General features: G+C 36.8%; 1 protein-coding gene across 4 annotated transcripts in view; it reads right to left on the bottom strand.

Moving 5' to 3' along the window:
- Nucleotides 1-22,940: 22,940 nt before the first annotated feature.
- FGF13 (fibroblast growth factor 13) overlaps nt 22,941-24,893 on the bottom strand; it is a 573,118-nt gene continuing 571,165 nt past the window's right edge. For all 4 annotated transcript variants that reach the window (XM_033201057.1, XM_033201056.1, XM_033201059.1 and 1 more), the window contains one exon: nt 22,941-24,352. In XM_033201057.1, coding sequence (XP_033056948.1) covers nt 24,216-24,352 — 137 coding nt within the window. In that variant the 3' untranslated portion in view covers nt 22,941-24,215. The remainder of the gene's footprint in view (nt 24,353-24,893) is intronic.

Below are 24,893 nucleotides of genomic sequence, written 5' to 3'. Positions count from 1 at the left end.
AGTCTACTAATGCAGGATCATAAGATGTCTTTTCATTCATTACATCTTTTCCATTTCTTTCAACAATGATTTATACTTTCTAGTTGAACTCATTTATGATTCCAATAGGTTTTTTTGGAAATTACTTATAATTTCCTCAATACAAGGTCACGTCATTTGCAAATAGAGGTAGTTTTACTTCTTTCTTTCCAATCTGAATTTCTTCCATTTCTTTTTCTTACCCTATATCCCTGGCTAGGAAATCCAGTAAAATTTTGAAAACATATGGAAATGGCAGATATCTTGTCTTGTTCCTGATCTTACGGGGATAACTTTTACAATTACAATCAATAATTGTAAAGTGAGTTGTAGTTTCTCTTTTTCAAATTGAGGAAGTTCCCTTCTGTGTTTAATTTGTGAGTATTTTTCATCATAAAAGAGTGTTGGCTATCGTCAAATGGTTTTTCTACATCTATTGAGATGATTGAGTGTTTTTTTTTTTTTTTCTTGAGACGGAGTCTCGCTCTGTCGCCCAGGCTGGAGGGCAGTGGCCGGATCTCAGCTCACTGCAAGCTCCGCCTCCCGGGTTTACGCCATTCTCTCGCCTCAGCCTCCGAGTAGCTGGGACTACAGGCGCCCGCCATCTCGCCCGGCTAATTTTTTGTATATTTTAGTAGAGACGGGGTTTCACCGTGTTAGCCAGGATGGTCTCGATCTCCTGACCTCGTGATCCGCCCGTCTCGGCCTCCCAAAGTGCTGGGATTACAGGCTTGAGCCACCGCGCCTGGCCAATTGAGTGTTTTTTTTTCATTATCAAATGAACATGGTACATTACATTTTTTATTTTTATATGTTGAATTAATCTTGCATTACTGGATTAAAGCTGCTTGTTCATGGTGTATAAAATGTTTTTATGTGTTTCTGGTTTTGGTTAGCTAGCATATTTTTAGAATTTTTATATCTTTATTCATAAATCATATTGGTCTGTTTTTGCCCTGTGTATTTTGGCATGCTGTTGGTAAGAGCATATACATTCATAATTATTATGTCCTCTTGATGGATTAACCCTTTATCATTGTAAAATGTTCTTTCTCTCTAGTATGAATTTTTGTACTAAAATCTATTTTTTTAATAGAAGTATATCTACTCCTCTATCATTATTACTTTTCGCATAGTATATCTTTTTCTATTATTTTACCCTCAACATGTTTTTGTCTTAGAATCTAGAGTGTGTTCCTTTTGGAAATATGTATCTAAAACATATCATGTAGTTTTCTTCATTCTGCCAATCTCAATGCTTGAATTGGAGATTTTAATAGATTTATTTTTATTGCAGTATTATATGTATAACCTAAAATTTACTATTTAAACCATTTTAAATTGTACAATTGAGTGTCATGAATATATTCACAACCCTCAAAACTATTTATTTTCAGAACATTTTGTCTTCCCAAACTGAAATTCTGTCATTTTATGCACAATTTAAAAAATTATGGTGAATTCAATTTATCTATTTTTTCATGTGTTGCCTGAGTTGTGGGTGCCATATCTAATTCATTTATATTAATGTCACTACTAAGAGAGTAGGATTGACATCTGCCATTTTGCTATTTTTTTTATATATATCTTACATCTTCTTTGTTCCTCTTCCTCATTACTGTTTTTCCCCCCTGTTAAATAGCTATTTTCTACTGTACTACTTTAATTCCCTTGCCATTTTCATGCTATGTTTTAAAGTTATTTTCTTGGTGCTTGCCCTCAGGATTTCAATTAACGTCTTAACTTATAACAGTGTATTTTAGATTAAAAACAACTTAAATTAAGCAGTATAGAAAAACTTTTCTTCTATATATCTCTGTTCCCTCCATGTTCCTTTTTACTATCATTGTCATATAAATTCAGTCTTTATACATTATAAGTGCATCAACAGAGTTTTGTAATTATTGTTTAATGCTATTTTCTTTTAACTCAGTTAAGAGAAGACCATTACAAACAAAAAAATACATACTATCATTTGTATTTGCTTTATGTTGTTCCTGGTACTCTTTATTTCTTTATGTGGATTTTAACTACCATCTTAATGTTTTTTTTCTTTTTAACCTGAGAACTTCTTTAGTATTATTTATAGGCAAGATCTACTAGTGACAAATTGTCAGTTTTTGCTGATCTGGGAATTTTTTTTTTTTTTTTTTTGAGAGGGAGTCTCGCTCTGTCACCCAGGCTGGAGTGCAGTGGCGCTATCTCGGCTCACTGCAAGCTCCGCCTCCCGGGTTTACGCCATTCTCCTGCCTCAGCCTCCCGAGTAGCTGGGACTACAGACGACCGCCACCTCGCCCGGCTAGTTTTTTGTATTTTTTAGTGGAGACGGGGTTTCATCGTGTTAGCCAGGATGGTCTCGATCTCCTGACCTCGTGATCCGCCCGTCTCGGCCTCCCAAAGTGCTGGGATTACAGGCTTGAGCCACCCTGCCTGGCAATCTGGGAATGTTTTAATGTCTTCATCTATGAAAGATAATTTTTCTGCATAGAGAATTATTGGTTGACAGTCTTTTTCTTTAAGCACTTTGAATATGTCATCCAACTGTGTTCTGTCCTCCATGATTTCTGATGAAAAATTATCTGTCAATGTTATTGTGGATTCTTTTTACACAATGAGTTGCTTCTCCCTTTCAGGTTCTAAGATTCTCTATTTTTAAAGTTTGAGAGTTTTATTATGATCTGTTTCAGTGGGGCTTTCTTTGCATCTGTCCTACTTGGATCTCATTACTCTTGATCATACAGATTAAAGTCTTTCTTCAAATTACTGAGATTTTGAAAAGTGTTTCTTCAAATATTCTCTGTCTCTTTCACTCTCTCTTCTTCTGGGATTTCTATTTTGCATATTGTGTTAGACTGAATAATGGCCCCCAGTGATATCCAGGACCTAATCCCTAGAACCTTGAGAATATCACTTTAAATGCCAAAAGATATCTTTCACTGTGATTAAATTAAATATTTTGAGAGGATGGGATTATCCTAGATTAGTCACATGGCCTTAAGTGCAATCACAAATGTCCTTGTATGAGAGAGACAGTGGGGGAGATTTGACACAGCAGGCATAAGGTAATATGAATGTGAAAGTACAGAAACATGAAGACACTATATTGTTGACATTGAAGTTGGAAGGAAAGGGCCATACATATAGAAATGAAATTCTAGGAGCTGAAAAATACAGGGAAACAGATTATCTCTTGTGTCTCTGAAGGAGTGTGACCCTGACAACACCTTTGTTTCAGCCCAGTAAAACTGATTTCAGTCTTCTGGCCTTGGAACTCTAAGAGAATAAGCATTTTTAAAGTCACAAAATGTGTGATAATGTTTTCTACAGCAGCCAAAGGAAGCCCATATATATGTGTTGGCATGGTTGATGATATATGAAAGTTCTCTGAAATTCTGTTAATTTTTCTTCAATTTTTTCTTTCTGTTTCTGAGACTAGATAATCTCAATGACCCCATCAAGTTAGCTGATTCTTTATCTTCCTTTTTTCTTTCTTCTGTCTGCTGTTGAATCCCTCTGGTACATCTTTTATTTCTGTATTACACTTATCTACTCTAGAATTTGTAGTTCATTTGTTGTAATGTTTATCTCTATCAGTATTCTCTACTTGATGAGACATAATTCTCACACTTTCACTTAATTATTTAGAAGTGGTTTCCCCTGGTTGTTTGTATAGATTTAAAATAGCTGATGTAAAGTATTTTGCTACTAAGTACAATGTCTGCTCTTGTGTTTTCCTCTGGTTTGGTGTTGAGGTCTCTCTCTGGAGAGAGGTTATAAATTCTAGCCCTGCTTTGATGGGGTTCCAGGGGATTTGGTTGTAGATGTCTACAGTGTGCCTTTCATTTCTTAATCCTGGAAGACAGCCTAATGCCTAAATGTCCAACCCACATGGAAGGTATCTTTTTCACAGGAAACTTGTTTATAATGGCAGACACCCTTATTGCTTTTGTTTGACCTGTGTACAGTTCATTTCTACCAGGATAGCCATTCTCTAAAAGAGCCTCACTGAGAGGAAAGTAGAGTTTGCTTTTGTCAATCAGGTGAGAAACACAGGAGGCAGCACAACACAACTCATGAAATAACAGAAGCATTTTTAAACTCTCAGATCTATAGGAGAAGAGGGGTACCCATGAGGGAACACAGAAAGCCTGAAGGCAACAAAGTGCTCAACTAGTCGGTGAGGGGTGACAGACTTGGGGGACTTGTGGGACTATGCCTTTATTAAGGCTCATGGGTGTTATCCCTTAGGCTCTCCCACAGGGACTGTGGAATGGCTAGTTTAAAGAAAACATGAATGAAGCGGGAAAATTATTCACGTGACTCTGGTGTTGATCAATAGGTTTTCTTATGGTCAGCAGCTATGGGATGTGTTAGGTTTTGAGTAAGCAAGATGAGGAATAACCAGGCTATATCAAAAACACAGAGAGAGGAAGTTTTAACTAGGCCAAACAGTTCAGAGTATAACTAGGTTTTGAGTAACTTATGTCAGGCCTAAAAATGGATGCTGAAATAGCAACTATGCTAAACAAATTTCTGATAGCTTTTCTTCAGGGATAGTTTCTATTGACTGCTTTTTCCTCAGGTATGGGCCATAGTTTCCAGTTTCCTTGCATGTCTCAATTGTTTTGTTGTTGAAACTGAACATTTAAATAATATAATGTGAAATTTCTGAAAATCAGATTTTTCCCCATTCCTAAAGTTTTTTGGTGTTTTTCTGTTTACTTTTGTTGTTGCAGTTTGATTAATGACTTTCTTGAACTATTTCTGTAAAGTCTGTATTATTTGATGTGTATGGTCACTAGTCTCTGCTCAGCTTAGTGGCCAGCTAATGATTGGACATATATTAGATTAGACACATATGAGAAATTAGGGCCTTCTCAAGTCTTCCCTAGGTATGCACATAGCCCTGCCCATACTTGCATCCTTCTAAAATTCCCAAGAATATGTTGAAACTTTTAAAATCCTCCTATGGACATCTCATTCCCTAGCTTTTCCTTTTATATTTTCTAGTCAACTTCATGTTTGCCCTAATTGTAGTTGACACCTCAAGCAGCTGCAATGTTGAACAATTGCCACAGATTGATTTCAACAAAAGCCTGTTCACACTGAACGAGGTTGAATCAGGTGAAACAAAGACAAGTTCTATAGGTTGAGATATTTAGAGAACTGCCAGACAGGTCCCTGATGCCATTCTGTGGGGATGGAGCTGGCAGACACCCTTAATGGCCTTCTTCCACTTTTGATGGCTGCCAGAACGCTGTTTTTACACCACTATAATTGTAGGGCACTTGGCTTTTGAGAATATTGCAGAGTTGAGTAAAAGAATATGGAAATATGGTAAGTTAAAATGTCACAAATTTCACTGTTCTTGCCTATATCCAGAAAATTTTCAAAAATAAAGACTTCTCAAATTCTTACAAGTTTTTAATTAATTTCCAGAGTAATGAACAAGTTAATTTAGAATTTTCACCTGCGTTCTTATTGCTTTTATGGGGAAAAGGGTTTTCAGAAGTTCTTACACTGCCATTTTAGTAATTAACCACTGGAAGAAAATGTGCAAACTACACCTCTGACAAAGGATTCATAACTAGACCATATACCAAACTGAAAACTCAATGAAAATTTCTTAAAACATCCAATAGAATATAGAGAAAATTCATCAACAATCATTTTGTAAAATAGGATATATGTATTCAAAATAAACACATGAAAAATATAGCTACTTTAAAAACAGTTTGGCAATATATTACAAAACTGAATATGTGACTATTTTATAACTCAGAAATGCTTATTAATTTATCTTAGATAAATGAAAGCCAATGATCACACAAAACCTTATACATTAATATTCATAACAACTTTATTTATAATAGCCCAGAACTAGAAAGAACATAAATGTTGTTCAACAGGTGAATAGTTAAACTATGGCACATCTCTACCATGGAATACTACACAGAAATTAAACATTGTATTACTGATATAGACAACAGTTTGGATGCATCTCAAGGGAATTGTGCTGAGTGACAAAAGCCAATCTCTATGTGTTATATACTGTATGATGAGATTTATATAACATTCCTGAAATAATAAAATTATAAGGATGAAGAACAGATTAGTGTTTACCAGCTTTTATAGATGAAAAAGGATGACAGGGAGATGTTTATAAAGGAATAGCACAAGGGATCTTAGTGGTGATGGAACAGTTCCATATCTTGATCATTGTGGTGGTTACCCAAATATACACATGTGGTAAAATTACATAGACCTACACACACACAACGCACACACACACACACACACACACAAATTAGTGTAACACTAGTAAAGTCTGACTAAGGTCTGTGGATTATACAGATGTCAATTTCTTGGTTTAAATATGATACTGTAGTTATGTAAGTTGCTACCACTAGAGGAACTAGATAAAGGGCATATCACACTTCCCTGTACTCTTGCATCTTCCTTTGAATCTGTAAATATTTCAAAATAAAAGTTTTTAAAAAATCAATTGGAATAGACACATACTTATTCCTATAGTAGTGTTATTATATTCATTTATTAATATATTCTCATAGCCTTCTTCATATGAAGATAAGGTATAGGGAAGAGTCATATCTAGTATTTGGGAAACTGAAAGAAACTCCAGTGGACCCACTTGAGAGTATATCATGGCAGAAAAAATTTGTTTCAGGTGTACTATTTTCTGGTACCACAGATAAAGAATAAGGATAATGCAATTGGAACAGTTGAAATATTGGCTTGTTTACTTGCATTTGTGTGTTTGTTTTTAAATTTTTACTCTGTGTATTAGTTCATTCTCATGCTACTATAAAGAAATACTCAAGACTGGGTAATTTATAAAGAAAAGAGTTTTAACTGACTCGCAGTTCTGCATGGCTTTGGAAGCCTCAGGAGACTTACAATCATGATGGAAGGCCCCTCTTCACAGGGTGGCAGGAGAGAGAATGAGTGCCAGCAGGGGAAATGCCAGATGCTTAGAAAACCATTGAATCTTGTTATAGATCACTATCATGAGAACAGCATGAGGGAAATCAGCCCCATAATTCAATCCTCCATGGGGTCCCGCCCTTGACACATGGGGATTATTACAATTCAAGGTGAGATTTGGGTGGGGATACAGAGCCAAACCATATCATTCTGCCCCTGGCCCCTCCCAAATCTCATGTTCTCACATTTCAAAACACAATCAGGCCCTTCCAATAGTCCCCCAAAGTATTAACTCATTCCAACATTAACCCAGAAGTTCAAATCCAAAATCTCATCTGAGACAAAGCAAGTCCCTTCCACCTATGAGCCTGTAAAATCGAAAGCAAGTTAGTTATTTCCGAGATACAATGGGGGTATAGGCACTGAGTAAAAAGACCCATTCCAAATGGGAGAAGTTAGCCAAAACAAAGCTATAGGCCCATGCAAGTCCAAAATCAAATAGGGCAGCTGTTAAAGCTTAAAGTTCCAAAATGATCTCCTTAGACTCCATGTCTCACATCTATCTGGGTCACAATAAAGCCAGAGGTGGGCTCCCACAGCCTTGGGCAGCTCTTCCCCTGTGGCTTTGCAGGATACAGCCACCCTCACAGCTGTTTTCATGGGCAGGTGTTAAGTGCCTGCGGCTTTTCCAGGTGCATGGTGCAAGCTATTGGTAGATCTACTATTCTGGGGTCTGGAGAACTATGGCTCTCTTCTCAGAGCTCCACTACACAATGCCCCAGTGAAGACTCTGTGTGGGAGCTCCAACCCCACATTTCCCTTCTGCACTGCCCTAGCAGAGGTTCTCCCTGAGAGCTCCACCTCTGCAGCAGACTTCTGCCTGGACATCCAGGCATTTCCATACATCCTCTGAAATCTAGGCAGAGGTTCCCAAACCTCAATTCTTGACTTCTGTGCACCTGCAAGCCCAACACCATGCGTCAGCTGTCAAAGCTTGGGGCTTGCACTCTCTGAAACAATGGCCTGAGCTGTATGTTGGCCCCTTTTAGCCACAGCTGGAGCTGAAGCAGCTGGGACACAGGGCACCATGTCTCAAGGCTGCAAAGAGTAAGGGGGAGCCTACGGCCTGACCCACTAAACCATTTTTTTCCTTCAAGGCCTCCTGGCCTGTAGTGGGAGAGGCTGCAGTAAAGGTCTCTGACATGCCCTAGAGACATTTGCCCCATTGTCTTGCTGATTAATATTTGTAGTGAAAGGAATATTCTATATCTTGAAAGGAGTTTCTGTTACATGAGTACGCATTTGTCAGTACACATGAATTGGTATACCTAACAGGTTTGTATATGATACAGTATATAATTTTAGCTCCATTTATCCCCCAAAGAAGTACAGAAATATTAAACTCTACCTCCTGATATGCATGATAAAGAGTTTAAAGATGAAGTGTATTGATGTCTGTAACTTATTTTGAAATGAAAAAAAATAATTATTTTATAGATAAGAGCATTAATTGATGCATATATTTGTGTAAAAGGAAACATAAAAAAGTTTGCATATGACTGTATAATTCCTTACATTTTTCAGTGTGTTTGAACGAACATTTTCATAATGAAATGTTGGGTGAGATATTTGGAAATGAATATAATCAACTAACTTGTAACCTTAACTTGGAGATTGTATCAAATTGGTTAGAGGTGTGGACGAAGCCAAATTAAATTGTAACTATAGGTTTTTTAAAATTTGTGTTGAGTTAAATTGCAAGGTAAACTGAAAGAAGCTGTGTAAGAGAACCAAGGATCATGATGGTAAAGAGAATGAACATGAGATGTGTGTGTGGCTGTGCATGCACATGTGTGTGAGAGAAAAAGAGAAGGGGGGGATAGCTGGGCACAGTGACTCACAATTGGAATCTTCATGACTTGGGAGGAGGAGGTGGGAGGACCACATGAAGCCAGGAGTCCAAGACCTACCTGGGCAACATAATGAGACCCCATCTCTACAAAAAATTTAAAAATATTAGCTGGGCATGGTGACACATGCCTTGTAGTCCCAGCTACTTGGGAGGCTGAAGTGGGAGGATCACTTGAACCAAGAAATTCGAGGCTGCAGTGAGCAGCGATTGTGCCACTGTCATCCATCCTGGGTGACAGAGTGAGACCTCAACCCCAGAGAGAGAGAGAGAAAAAAAAAGAGAGAATATTTTAAATTATTTTGCAAAATTCAACAATTCCAAAATACACTTTATTCAAGGAAAAAAATAATTAAGGTATGCATTTTAGATATTGGGGTGATGTCAGCAAGATGGCAGAATAGGAATTTTCTCCTGTCATTTCTCCACTATCTACAATTTTGACAACCACTCAAGTATGAGAGTACCCTTGTGGGAGTCTGATAGTCCAGCTCACAGATGGAGCAAAACAATTATGAGAATAGGCACATTGAAAAGAACCATAAAATAGTTTCACTACTTATGTCATCCCTCTCTCAAGCTAGCAGAACTCAATGCCAAGAGATACACCTTTGACGCATGATTTCTCCAATGGGTGAAAGGGAGAGTGTAGTAAATGAATGCCTGGCTTTCCTAGCCATATGGGACACTGACCAAAAGGCCTACTTCTTTCTCTCCCCACTCAGAATACTGAGGGAATCATCATGGCTGAGTGACTGAGAGGCTGTGAGCAGGGAATGGAGGTAGGAACTCATAGCAACCAGAGACTGAAATTCAACAAAGGGACACATATGCTACTAACAATTTCATAGACTCCATCAGGAGACCCACTAGTGGCTTGGGATGCCTGAACTGTAGACCCCCGAAACTGACACATGGGTGCTCCTGAAACTTTGCATGTCTCCCTCCTTCCTCTACCTTGGCTTGCTCCCTGCACATGGCCCAAACCCTGACAGTGAGTGTGAACTTGTGAGCATGCAGAGGCAGGCAGCTTGACTCTGTGGGAATGGGAGAAGGCACACGAACTTGAACACTTTAGGGCACCATATTAGAGAAAACAAATGGGAAACTCTCAGAATTTGGTTTGGTTTTATGAAATTAAGAAAATACAGAGAATTTTAAAATTTCTCAAAAAGAGGTTGAGTGACACCTCTACAGAAAGGATGTGCAAGAGTCTTAGTATCCCCAGTCAGGCTAACTGGTATAACTGCTTCTCTTCTGAAGCCAGGCAGTATAGACTGAAGGAGGTGACTACTTCTTCAAATGTGAACATGGCAACACGAGATTTCAAGGAACACCTGCCAAAAACAACACAAATATAATACCACCAAAGAAACTCAATAATTTTCCAGTTACCAACAACAAAAAAAATGGAGATTTACAAATTTCCTGACAAAATATTAAAAATAATTGTTTTAAATAAGCTTTGGTTGCTACATGAGAATATAGACAGAGAAGTCAGTAGAATCAGGAAAACAATGCATGACCAAAATGTTAAGTTCAACAAAGAGATAGAAACTGTGAAAAACAAACAAACAAACAAACAAATCCTGAAGCTGAAGAATACAATGAATAAAACAAAAAATGTAACAGAAAAACATCCACAGGATACTCAATCAAATGAAAGAAATAGTGAAGTCAAAGCATTAGGAGAAATGCCTAACATAGATGACAGGTTGATGGGTGCAGCAAACCACCATGACACGTGTATACGTATGTAACAAACCTGCACATTTTGCACATGTACTCCAGAACTTCAAGTATAATATAAAAAAAAGAAAGAAACTATCAGAGTGAACATGCAACCTACAGAGTGGGAGAAAAATTTTGCAATCTATCCATCTGACAAAGGTCTAATATCCAGAATCTACCAGGAATTTAAGCAAATATACAAGAAAAAAAAAAATCAAGAAGTGAGCAAAGGACATGAACAGACACTTCTCAAAAAAAAGACATTCATGAGGTCAACAAACATATGAAAAAAAGTTCAACATCACTGATCATTAAAGAAATGCAAATCAAAACCACGAGGAGATACTATCTCACGCCAGTCACAATGGTGATTATTAAAAAGTCAAAAAATGACAGATGCTGGCAAGGTTGCAGAGAAATAGGAACACTTTTACACTGTTGGTGGGAAAGTAAATTAGTTCAAACACTGTGGAAGACAGTGTGGTGATTTCTCTGAGATCTAGAACCCAGAAATAGCATTTGACCCAGCAATCCCATTACTAGGTATATACCCAAAGGAATATAAATCATTCTATTACAAAGATACATGCACATGTATGTTCACTGTAGCACTGTTCAAACGAGCAAAGACATGGAGCCTACCCAAATGCCCATCAATGATAGAGTGGATAAAGAAAATGTGGCATATATATACCATGGGATACTATGCAGCAATAAAAAGGAATGAGATCATGTCATTTGCAGGGACACAGATGGCACTAGAAGCCATTATTCTTAGCAAGCTAATGCGGGAACAGAAAACCAAACACTGCATATTTTCACTTATAAGTGAGAGCTGAAAAATGAGAACGCATGGACACAGGGAGCGGAACAACACACACTGGGGCCTGTCAAGAGGGGTGGGGTGTGGGGAGAGATAATGTTAGGAAAAATAGCTAATACAGACTTGGCTGAATACCTCAGTGATAGGTTGAAGGTGCAGTAAACCACCATGGCACATGTTTACCTATGTAACAAACCCACATATCCTGCACATGTACCCTGGAACTTAAAATAAAATAAAAATTAAGAAAAAACCATATCAAACCATAATACTATAGGAAAATCATCAGTCACAAAGAAAGACAGCAAGAGAGGAAGAAAGAAACAAAAAAACTCACAAAACAGCTAAAAAACATTTAACAAAATAGCAATAGTATGTCTTTACCTATAAATACTTATTTTAATGTAAATAGATTAAATTATCTAATCAAAAGACACTGAGTGGCTGAATGGATGAAAAAGGAAGACCTAAGTTCTTGCTATCTATAAGACAGTCACTTTAGCTGCAAAGACACATACAAACTGGAAGTGAAGAGATTAAAAAGATATTGCATGTAAATAGAAACCAGAAAGAAGCAGAGACAGCTATACTATACCAGATAAAACAGACTTAAAGTCACAAACTGTAACAAGAGACAAAGAATGTCATTATAAACAGTAAATGAGTCAATTCATCAACAAGATGCTATTTTGAATATATAGACACCCAACATTGGATCACCTAAATATATAAAGCAAATATTAATAGATCTGAACAGGAAATAGAGACTGTAATGGTATAGTAGTAGAGGAATTTAATACCCTGCTTTCAACAATGGACAGATCACCCAGACAGAAAATCAATAGGGAATTGACTTGAACTACACTTTAGATCAAATGGACTTAACAGATACAAAACATTCCCTCCAAAAGCAACAGAATGTACATTCTTCCCAAGTAATTGCGCAGGTACATTTTGAAGATACATCAAATGTTAGGCCACAAAACAAGTGTTAACAAAATTAAGAAGATTGAAATCATACCAAATATCTTTTCTGATCACAATGGTAAGAAATTGTCAATCAAAGGGAGGAAAACTGTAAAATTCACAAATATATGGAAATTAAACAATACACTCCTAAATATCCAAAGAATCAAAGAGCAAATCAAAAGAAAGATTTAAAAAACTTGAGACAAACAAAAGTGGAAAAACAATATACCAAAATATATGGGATGCAGCAAAAGGCATTTCTAAGAAGGAAGTTTATAGTGATAAATGCCTACCTTAAGAAAAACAAAATCAAATGAACAACCTACACCTCAAGGAAGTATAAAAGAACACTAAACTAATCCCAAAGTCAGACGAAGGAATGAAGTAAATATCAGATCAGAAAAAAGTGAAATAGAAACTAGAAAAATAAAAAAGAGCAATAAAACTGAGTTGTTTTTTGAAAAGACTGAAAAACAGACAAGCCTTTAGCTAGAGTAACTAAAATGAAAGAGAAAAGACACAACAAATAAAATCAGAAATGAAAGAGAAGACATTACAACCAATACCATAGAAATATAAATGATCATTAGAGACTATTATGAACAATTATACACATGTTGGGCAATCTAGAGGAAATAGATAAATTTCTAGAAACATACCACAACCTAGCAAGACTGAATCATGAATAGAGAATCTGTAGAGACTAATAATGAAAAAGAATATTGAATCAGCAATTTTTTAAAAAAGAACTTCCTAACAAAGTAAAGCCCAGAACCAGATGGCTTCAGTGGTGAATTCTACCCAACATTTAAAGAAAATCTAATACCAATCCTTCTCAAATCTTCCAAAAAATGAAGAGTAAGGAACACTTCTAAACTCATTTTATGAAACCAGCATTATTCTCCTACAAAGCCAGGCAAGGACACTACAAGGACAAAAAAGAATACAGTCCCAAATCCCTGTTGAATACAGATGCAAAAATCCACAACAAAATACTAGCTAAAAGACCTTAACATCACATGAAAAAGATCATTCACCATGATCAAGTGGGATTTATCCCTGGGGTACAAGGATGGCTCAACATACTCAAATCAATCAATATGAACAATAAGACAATGAAGGATAATAATCATATGATCATTTCAACAGATACAGAAAAAGCATTTGAAAAAAATCAACAACCTTTCATGATGAAAACTTTAAAAAAATTAGTTAGAGAAGGAATATCCCTAAACATAACAAAGGCCATATATATGACAAACTCACATCTAACATCATATTCAGTAGTGAAATGCTGTAAGCTTTTCTTCTGAAATCAGGATCAAGAAGAGAATGCTCACTCTTGCCACTTCTATTCCACATGGTACTTGAAGTTCTGCTTAGAGCAATAAGTCGAGAAAAAGAAATAAAATGCATGCAAATCAGGATGGAAGAAGTAAAATGGTCTCTGCTTCAAATCACATGGTCTTCAATACTGAAACCCAATGACGCCAACAGAAATTAAAAATGTTGGAAGCGATAAATAAATTCAGTAAAGTTGTAAAGATTTTTGGGGACTTATGTGGTTCCATATGAATTTTAGAATTTCTTTATTTCTGTAAAAAATTCTATTAAGATTTTGATAGAGATTGCATTGACTCTGTAGATCACTTTGTTTAGTATTAACATTTCAGTAATATAAATTATTCTAATCTATGAACAAAGGGTTCTGTTCCATTTTTTTTTTTTTTTTTTTTGAGACGGAGTCTCGCTCTGTTGCCCAAGCTGGAGTGCAGTGGCCGGATCTCAGCTCACTGCAAGCTCCGCCTCCCGGGTTCACGCCATTCTCCTGCCTCAGCCTCCCGAGTAGCTGGGACTATAGGCGCCCGCCACTTCGCCCGGCTAGTTTTTTGTACTTTTTAGTAGAGACGGGGTTTCACCGTGTTAGCCAGGATGGTCTCGATCTCCTGACCTTTGTGATCCGCCCGCCTCGGCCTCCCAAAGTGCTGGGATTACAGGCTTGAGCCACCGCGCCGGCCAGGTTCTGTTCCATTTGTCTTCAATTACTTTCATCAATATTTAATAGTTTTTAATATACAGATATTTCACCTCCTTTGCTAAATTTATTTCTAAGTCTTTTTTTTTTTTTTTTGCAATTGCAGATGGGATTGTGTTCTTAATTTATTTTTTGGATAGTTCATTGTTTGTGTGAAGAAACAACTGATTTTTTATGTTTTTTTTTAATCAACATTGGTGAATTCTACCCAAGTGAAATCGGTGAAATCCCACTTGATCATGGTGAATGATCTTTCAAGTATGATGTTAGGTTCCTTTAGCTAGTGTTTTGTTATGGATTTTTGCATCTGTGTTCAACAGGGATTTGGGTCTGTAATTTTTTTTCCTTGTAGTGTCCTCGTCTGCAATGGTATGAGAATAATGCTGGCTTCATAAAATGAGTTTGGAAGTGCTCCTTTCTCTTCATTTTTTTGAAAGATTTTGAGAAGGATTGATATTAGTTTTTCTTCAAATGTTGGGTGGAATTCACCAATGTTGATACAAAATCAACATAAAAAAGCAGTCGTTTCTGTACACTAACAATGAACTATCCAAAAAGTAAATTAGTGGCTGAGTGCAGTGGCTCACGCCTGTAATCCCAGCACTTTGGGAGGCTGAGGAAGGCAGATCACCTGAGGTCCGGAGTTTGAGACCAGCCTGGCCAACATGGTGAAATCCCATCTCTACTAAAAATACAAAAATTAGCCGGGCATGGTGGCAGGTGCCTGTAATCCCAGCTACTCGGGAGGCTGAGGCAAGAGAATCTCTTCAACTTGGGAGGCAGAGGTTGCAGTGAGCCAAGATCACACCACTGCACTCCAGCCTGGGTGACAGAGCAAGACTCCATCTCAAAAACAAACAAACAAACAAACAAACAAAATAAATAAAATAAATTAGAAAAACAATCCCATTTGCAATTGCATCAAAAAGGAAAACTTGTTTAGGAATAAATTTAACCAAGGAGGTGAAAAATCTGTACATTAAAAACTATAAAATACTGATGAAAGTAATGAAGAAGAGAAATAAATGCAACAGTATCCTGTGTTCATAGTTTAGAAGAATTAATTTTGCAAAAATGTTGATACTAACCAAAGTGATCTACAGATTCAAAGCAAGCCCTATCAAAACCTTAATATAATTTTTTACAGAAACAGAAAAAAATTCTTAAATCTGTATGAAACCACATAAGTTGCCAAAGATCTAAAACAATCTTGAGAAAGAAGTTTAGAACTAGAGGTATCACATTTCCTTATTTCAAATTATGTTATAAAGCTATAGTAATCCAAACAGTATGGTATTTGCATAGAAACAGACACATAGACCAATGGAACAGAAGAGAAATCCAAGAAACAAACCCACACATATATGATCAACTAATCTTCAACAAAGGCACTAAAAATACATCATGGGGAAACACAGTCCATTTAATAAATGGTATTTTAAACATTGAATATCCAAATACAAAATAATGAAACTGGACCCTTATCCAACACCATACATTAAAATCAACTCAAAATCTATTAAAAACTTAAACATAAGACCTAAAACTGTAAAATTACTAGAATAAGAAATAAGGTCTCTGACATTGGTCTTCGCAATAACTTTTTTTGGCTGTAACACCAAAAGCACATGCAACAAAGTAAAAATACACAAGTCAGACTACATTAAATTTAAAAGTTTCAAAGCCAATGGTGGCCTATACCTCTAATCCTAACACTTTGGGAGGTCCCAAGGCAGGCAAGATGGCTCGAGCCCAGGAGTTTGAGACCAGCCTGGGCAACATGGTGAAACTCCATCTCTACTAAAAATACAAAAACTGAGGTGGGAGGATCACCTGATCCTGCAGAGGCCAAGGCTGTGGTGAGCCATGATCATGCCATTGCACTCCGCCTGGGTGACAGAGTGAGACCCTGTTTCAAAAACTAAATAAAATTTTAAAAAGTATCTGCCTAGCAAAGGAAACAATTGACAAAATGAAAAGGCAACCTGTGGAATAGGAGAAAAAGAGTTGCAAACCATACTTCTCATAAGGGGTTAATATCCAAAATATATAAGGAACTCATACAACTCAATAGCAAAAATACAAATAACCCTATTTTGCAAAATGGACCAAGGAGCTGAATAGACATCTCTCCAAGGAAGACATACAAATGGCCAACATATATCTGAAAAGGTACTTAACATCATTAATCGTAAGGGAAATGCAAGTCAAAACCACAATGCAGTATCACCTCACACATGTTATTAATAGGAATAATATTATCCAAAAGTTAAAAGATAATAAGTGTTGGTAAGGAGGCATTCTTGTACACTGTTTATGGGAATGTAAATTAGTATAGCCATTATGTAAAACAGTACGGAGATCCTCATAAAAGTAAAAACAGAACTACTATATGATCTAGCATTCCCACTTCTGGTTATATATCCAAAGGAAATGAATTAGTATGCACTCCCATTGCACCATTATTCACAATAGATAATGAAGAAAGAAAATTTTACATATATATATATCTTAGCCATATAAAGAGGGAACTCTTTCTATTTACATAAACATGGATGAAACTTCAGAGCATTTTGATACAAGCAAACTAAGTGAAAAAGCCAGATGCAAAAAGAAAAAATACTAGGACATCATTGAATCTTAAAAAGTTGAACTAACAGAAACAGAGAGTTGAATGGTGGTTACCAGGGTCTAGGGGTTGAGGTAACGTGGAGTTGTAAAAAAGAATTATTTTAATTTTTCACCTTTATATACCATTTAGGTTGTTCACAGTAATTATGTTACCTTAAAAAAATAAAATGTGCACGTTAGATGGGAAGATGTTGTTAGAACATAATTTTGCTGATTTTTTTTTATATGATTGTACTGGTCAAACTACCCTTATAACTTGAAGAATTCCTTTTTGAGCAGGCAAAATACAGATTGTTCAATAGAAGAAAAGGAGGAATTAGTAGGGCAATCTTCTATAGCCTAATAGGCAAGGTTGTGAATCGCACTTTGCTCATAGTCCATTTTCTTTCATTTTATCTACTGACGAGAATAATTTACTCATTAGGTTTCTACAAAACATATACAGCAACTCCATTACAGAGATGCTCAAATAATACAGACCTAAGTGGCTCATAATCTCTTTCTGGTAATGAGGTATGATGGAATGAGGAATTATAGAAAGATTGCTCCTTTCCCAGACATCATTTGCATACCAGGGGCTCTGCCCCTCATTGTCCAGCAACACTAGGCTAATTAATATTTTTGAGATACCCAGTGCTATTTCCTGTGCCTTTCAGGTGAAGCTCTATGCCTTCACTTATACTATTCTGTTCTGTTTTGTTTTATTTGACATTGAGCATCTACACTTCCTTTCCTGCTGTTGAATTCCTACTCATCTTTTAAGACTCCACTGAAAAATTAACTCTTCCTTGAACATGTTTAAATTTTCCTAACAAAAATTTTTCCTCCATTTTGCTTTTTATATTACCGCATTTATTATAATCTAAGTGTGATGCTTGCATGTCTATCTACCACTCTACACTGAGTTTGTAGAAAGAAGATCATGCAAATTCGGCTTTAGTACGGTTAGCCTTGCAGGTGACTCCAAGGAACTTTGAAGCTCTCTTTACCGAAACTTCCCTAAGAATAGCAACATGACTTCATTATTTAGTGTCCTGCTACACACAAACACACACACACACACGCACACACACGCACACAAACAAGAGGATAGTGTTTGTTTTGTGTATATCTGGCACTAAATATGTTGGTAAATATATTGGTGGTGTATTTTGAAACGTCCTTAAGACTCATGAAAGTCAAACATTTTTCAAGCTGTTTTATTCAGCTGTTTTACATTAAGAAGAAAACTATAGTATAGCCAGACTTGAAGAACTAATTCATTCTGGTTTTGAAAGTTTTGAAGAAGAAAATAACACTTGGATTGTAATCATCCAGTTTGTCCCAGGGTATTAGTGACAGAGAGGTTTCCATATGTGAAGAACATAAAACGGAATACTTTCAATTGGAGTTCCACTGTATTAATCCCAGTAAGGAAGAAAAATTCTCTGTTACTAAACCCCAGAATATCTTTTTCTACAAAATTGATGCAGTTTCAATCAATTGATCTTTGTGTGAATGCTTTATCCAGGCCTCAGTAATGTGCTGTGCAGCACTGACAGTATTTAAGGTATTCAATATCTACTGTGCCAACAAGCTGAGTGATTGACTCAAAGGAGCTGAATTTTTACTCAATCATTGTCCCATACATTTCTCCTACTCTAATTGCTACCTTTCCACAGCATTAAAAACAAATTAAGAGCATATACATTATTAGAGTATAAAATATGCAGATATGCTAACATGTTGCAGGGCAAACCTGGGCAATACTATTTAGTGTACGCAAGTGTCATGGCTGAAAGGATAGCTTCTGAAGCCAGACAGCCATGGATTTTTGAACTTGACTGCTCCGTTCTCCCAGCTGAATAGACAAATGATTATCCTCCCGGAGGAAGACAGCATCTCTGAGTTCTTCTGGAGGTACATCTATGTGTGTGCCTGTGTGTGTGTGTGTGTGTGTGTGTGTGTGTGTGTGAAGTGTTTGTACAAAACAGAAATAGAGAGGAAGTGTTTGTAACAAAAACTAATAAAAAATGAGAAACTGAATTGACATTTGGTTAATTAGTTTACAGTTCTACAACTGAAAATCATCCACATTGTGTGTTCTAGAAAGACTTCCTGCATTGTGACAGAATTGCAACCGTGACAAACTTCTTCCAGTATGCCCACATAGAAATTGGAAAATCCCCAAAATGATGTCATATATTATACTTGTCTGCATTCTTTATTATGGTAAATGTGATGAGAAATACAAGATACTTGTACTCATGCATGTGATATTAGCAAAAGAGTTCATTGATTTGTCAAAGATTATTGTTCTCTGTGCAACAAATTCAAACCAACCTCTAATAGTAACAGTGTTTAAAGATTAAAAAGGCCCAGAATATGTGATGGTTCACGAAAGAGTAACTTCCAAAATTCCTCCAAGCTGGGATTTTTTTCATTCTCTCTCTCTCTGTTTCTTGGAGATAAAGAGCAGTCCAGAATTAGAGACACGTTCTTTTGAGTATACTACTACTTATAGCATTCTCAATCGTGTGAAACCATGAGACCACATCTTTGTGGACAGAGCGATAAAACTTATGAAAAGTTGTCTTTGTAAATATGGTTAAGAATTTGAAGGGTACTAGTGGCCTGACCTAGCTATACTTTGCTAATTGTTTTATAATTGGAAATGGTCATCTATTATACCACTGCCATATCCCTGTACAGATTTTTGTACTGGCAATTAGAGTCCCGCTGTAATCAATTTCTAAAGTACAGCAATGGCTTTGAATAGAGGTTGAAAGGATTTTCAGAAACAATAGAAAAAAGTGTAGATTGTCTTGAAGAGGTTGTTGTTTAAAGACTCTGCCAGTGAAGGCACATTTCAATTTTACCCATGAAGGATATCTCATCTAAATGAGCCTTCTAAGATACATTCGTATGAAATTTGTTGAAAATGGTTATCAGTTCTGATCCCACCCCTTATCCACAGAATAGTTATGGTCAGTTGATGTAGATGAAGAGATATTCATTTTCCCTCATACGTTCATTTCGACAACGGATGCTTGGAAAAGTTAAATCCATGTAGCTGAGGTCTTTGAAAAACTCTTCAGTGAGCTTGACTGGCTTAAAACTGGAACAAATGTACTGGTTAGGGAGTGGAGGAGTGCCACAGATCACTTCCCTCTCAGTCCTTTAAGGATTCCATGGCAATGAGCATGTATTCTCTTTGGGTACAAACAAAACTCTTGGAAGGGGGAATTGAAGCCTGTTTTGCTTGAAAAACTTGCAAAAAAGCCTGAAGAAAGTGTTGTTTTCTTTCCATATTCAACCTCAGCCTAAATACAGTGTAATGACTGAATATACATTCACAGATGGGGTGGAAAACTGACATTAAGTGTTATGCCATAGAACACCGACATTAAGTGCTATGGTATAGAACAGTAGGTATCAGATTCAGGAGATTCCCAGGCCAAGCCTAAAACAAAAGAAGCATACAAAACGTCACAGATGATTCAGGTACCCATAAAAAGCTTGAGGACTACTACTCTACTGCAATGTTAATAGACGCTCCATGAAAACGTGGCTTTGTGGCCAAGTAAGTTTGTCTCAGCATTTGTAAAAGTCAAACAGATTTCTTTAACACAAGACTTTTCAGAAATTAATCTGCTGATTCACACTAATCCTGAAGAAAGCAATAGTGTATGCCAGTGTGATATGGTTTGGCTCTGTGTCCCCACCTAAACCTCATTAGAATTGTAATCCCAATGTGTTGAGGGACGGACCTGGTGGGAGATGACTGGATCCTTGGGGCAGTTTCACCATGCTGTCTCGAGATAGTGAGGGAGTTCTCACTAAATGTGATTGTTTGATAAGTGGCGCTTTCCCATTCTCTCTCCTGCTGCCATGTGAAAAAGGTCCTTGCTTCCCCTTCATCTTCTGCCATGACTGTAAGTTTCCTGAGGCCTTCCCAGCAATGCAGAACTGTGAGTCAATTAAACCTCTTTCCTTTATAAATTACCCAGTCTCAGGTATTATCTTTATAGCAGCATGAGACGAACGAATAGCAGTGGTTCTCAAAGTCCCAAGGACCAGCAGCCTCAGTATCACCTGGAAACTTGTTAGAAAAGGCAAGTTTTGGGCCCACACAAGACTCACTCAGTCAGACACGCTGAAGGTGAAGTCTGGTGATCTGAGTCTTATAAGCCTTCCAGGTGATTTTGATGTGAGCTAATATCTGAGACCCAATAGTATTTGAAGTGTTTCCCACAACTATTTGACTAAAGAGTCTTTTTTTTTCTTTCATCAGTTAGGTGGCAAGACTAATATTTTCTGCCAGGAGGAATGCTACTAAAAGATGTGTGTGAGGGGGTGGGGTGGGAAAGGGTGTGTTGTGTATGTGTGTGTAATGAAGATGTGTGAAAGTATTGATATCATCACTTGTAGGAAGGTTTATTTGAAGACTATTTATTTACTTATTAATTTACGTTAACACCACCGTCTGTTTAAAACAACTTTAAGGCAGCTCAAAAAGAATGCTGGCGGTAAAGGATTGTTCCTGGGCATTTTGACTCCATCCTATTAATGCAGGCATCCCTGAGACCCCCATTGTGCTAATTTGCTTATTACCAGCAGACCTACACTATTTCTGAACAATAAAAAAAGGAATACCAGCAACCGAAGTAGTCAATGACCAAACTTTAAAGTTCTTAGAGAAAGAGGGAGATAATGTACAATTTTCCCTACTGATTAAAAATTAATAAGAGTTAACAGGGAGAGGTGGTTGAACGAGAGTCTCCTGATTTTTAAAACATGGTACAAAGGCTCCTGCATTTGAAAAAGGCAGGTGGGCTTACCTCATGTAGGTGTGCTTTAGAGCTCAGGCAGGGTGAAGCAGGGTGAGGAGGACTTATGATGAAATCACGAGGTCACTAGACTGGGCTGGGGTGGGCAGGGGTAGGAGCTCATGCTGAATCTAGTCCAAACATCATAGAAAAGAGGAGTCTCCCCTCCTTGCAAAAGCAGGCTGTAAGTTTATTTGCAGATGCTCTGAAAAACACTAGTCAGTTACATTTTATGTATTTCACAATTCTTCCCTCTATATACAGATGTTCCTTTACTTACGATGGGCTCACATACCAGTAAACCCATCTTAAGTTGAAAATGCATTGAATACACCTAACCTAGCAAACATCATAGCTTAGCCTAGCCTATTTTAAATGTGCTTAGAACGTTTATATTAGCTTACAGTTGGACAAAATCGTGTACTACAAAGCACATTTTGTAATAAAATGTTGAATATCTCCTGTCATTTATTGAATACTGTACTGGAAATAAAAAGCAGAATGGTTGTATGGGTGCTTAAAGTATGAGTTCTACTAAATGCCTATTGCTTCTGTACCACTGTAAAGCCCCCAAAAATGTAAGTTGAGCTATTGCAAGTCAGGGACCATCTGCATTGACTGTTTTCAAAGTGTTCACTGCCAGACAATGCAGCTTTGGGGAGCTAGAGAAAAGTCATCAACATTAAAAACAATTGTACATTTTCCTTCAGTTCTCAAAGGTAGAAACGATACTAGATATTTAGTCCTGTGTATTCGCTCTAGAGAGGAGAGAAATAAGCAACAGAGACGGGAAATGACACTGTGAGTGGCAGAGAAAATATTAGCACAAAGGTCTCATTTGTATAATTTGACCACTGAATGGGAACGTGAATTCCTCTGTACCAATCTGAAGTCCAGGTACGGTAACTAGCAAAATAAACACATTTTAAAGTGTTCATGTTAATATGAATCTCTAGACTGTAGATTATCTGAGGACAGTGACCTTATCTACATTATACAATGTTTACTTCCAGTTGCTACTTCAGTTACTGGCACATAATGGACACTCAATAAATACATGTTGGAAGATTATTCTTTGAATGAATATAAAGAGTTTATTTGTTGCGTATTTGGGTATACAACAACAAATATTAAACAACTTTTTTTAAACTTTTTGTGCACAGGACAGAAAACTGCCTGTACATGCTATGTCCACTTTTGGAACACAGATGTTTAACAATTATTAATGCACAAATCTTACATATCATGCAACTCTATGCCAAGAACCCAACTTTCTTCCATGCAACAGATATGAAGATCTAAATGGAAACCTAGCTAAGTCTTAAACACTTTTCCAGTAGCAAGTATAATATATGTTGTTGAGGGAAAACCAGTCTTAACAATTCCTTGTACACAATATTCATATGCCAATACAATGACAGGAGGACTCATACATATACAGGTAAGACATTTCTTGTTTTAACAACACAAAAGACAACATCACAGTTCCACAGTTCCTGTCTTTACACAAGAAGCCACAACAATAGTTTAACATGATACACAAATGGAATTTAGAGAAATCTACACTTGAGGATAATTTTTTGAAGTTATCTTTACTGACTGGGGTTGACAATATAACTCAATTTCTACGTACAAAGTATAGCACAATACCTTGACCAGAATACTACAAATCTAAAAAAAAAAAAAAAAAAAAAAAAAAAAATTGGTAAAATCACAAGAACACTGTTACCTTGAGCCTGAGAAGCCAATTCAGATTCAACCCTGAATTTGGTCGATTTGGATTAAGTGACGCAAAAAGTCAATAGAACCATTGAATTTCAGAAATCATAAAGTTGCACTATGCCAAAGAAAAGAGTACATGTGAATCAAGCGTAGATAGAAAACATCAAGCCAAGAAAACAACACAATTCACATAATTTTGTTTGCCCCGACAAAACACTTAAGCAGTTAATTTTGTTATGTTTTGTTTTGTTTGTTTTTGAAGAACAATTGTGGTCTTTGAAATTTTCTTGGTGGGAGAGCAAATTTTGATCAGCATTAGTGCTGTGAAATCTTTTTGGATTATCATCCCCAAAGTATAGGTGAGATCATGAGAAAATTTGGCAGTCCTTCTCCCAGATTTAGTTCACTGAAATGCTTGGCATTCTTTTGCACAAGCTCAATCTAAATAATGGGGCTTTAGTATGGACGATAAGAAGGTCTAATGGCAGATAGAATAGTGAACTCTGCCTGTTGTTGGTAAATGTCACTGACAAATTTGAACTTTTGGGTGAAGGACTGCGAGAAGAATTCAACAGCACCTGGAGGTAAGGTTCTGTTACAGAGCCCTTCTTTTGCCCTCACTGGCTACGTTGATTCATTGTGGCTCATGGATTTGCCTCCGTTCAGCACGCCAGAGACACTTCTGCTCTTGGTTGGGGTCCCGCTTCCAGATCGGGAGAACTCCGTGAGGTCGTGCAGTGATGGCTCCTTGTACATGGCCACTGAAAAGCACACAAAGATGGTGTAAAAGGCCTTCAAATGGGCATACCGATCACGAAAATTTCTAAGAATAGCTTGTAGGTGTTCTGTTCTACACACCTAAATGACAAGAGTGTGAGGTAATGCATATGTTAATGAGCTTGATTTAGCTATTCCACAATGTATACATATTTCAAAATATCTTGTTCATAATAAATATATACAATTTGTATGTCAATTATAAATTAAATTCAGAAAAGGAAAAATAGAAAAAAATACATTAAAAAAATGGGCACACCGCACTGGTCCTCAACTTTTCTTTTGGTTACTAGGCTTCTGTGCCTTAAGCCAGACATGAAAAACACTGCTTTCAAGGACTCAGTAGAGAGTGGACAGGATCAGATTAAGCAAAAATCTAGCCTTGGTGTAGTAGTGTGTAAAGAATTTTAATGCCTACTTCAATCACATACGGTTATGTAAGAGAGGATTAATAAAAAATGCATTTAATAAACCTCTTAGAAGTTTAAATATGATCTATAGCATACTGTGCAAGGCAAATATTAC

Source organism: Trachypithecus francoisi, unplaced genomic scaffold, assembly GCF_009764315.1.
Source record: "Trachypithecus francoisi isolate TF-2019V2 unplaced genomic scaffold, Tfra_2.0 Lachesis_group6, whole genome shotgun sequence".
Classification (NCBI taxonomy): Eukaryota; Metazoa; Chordata; class Mammalia; order Primates; family Cercopithecidae; genus Trachypithecus; species Trachypithecus francoisi.
This window is presented reverse-complemented; position numbering and strand designations above follow the sequence as displayed.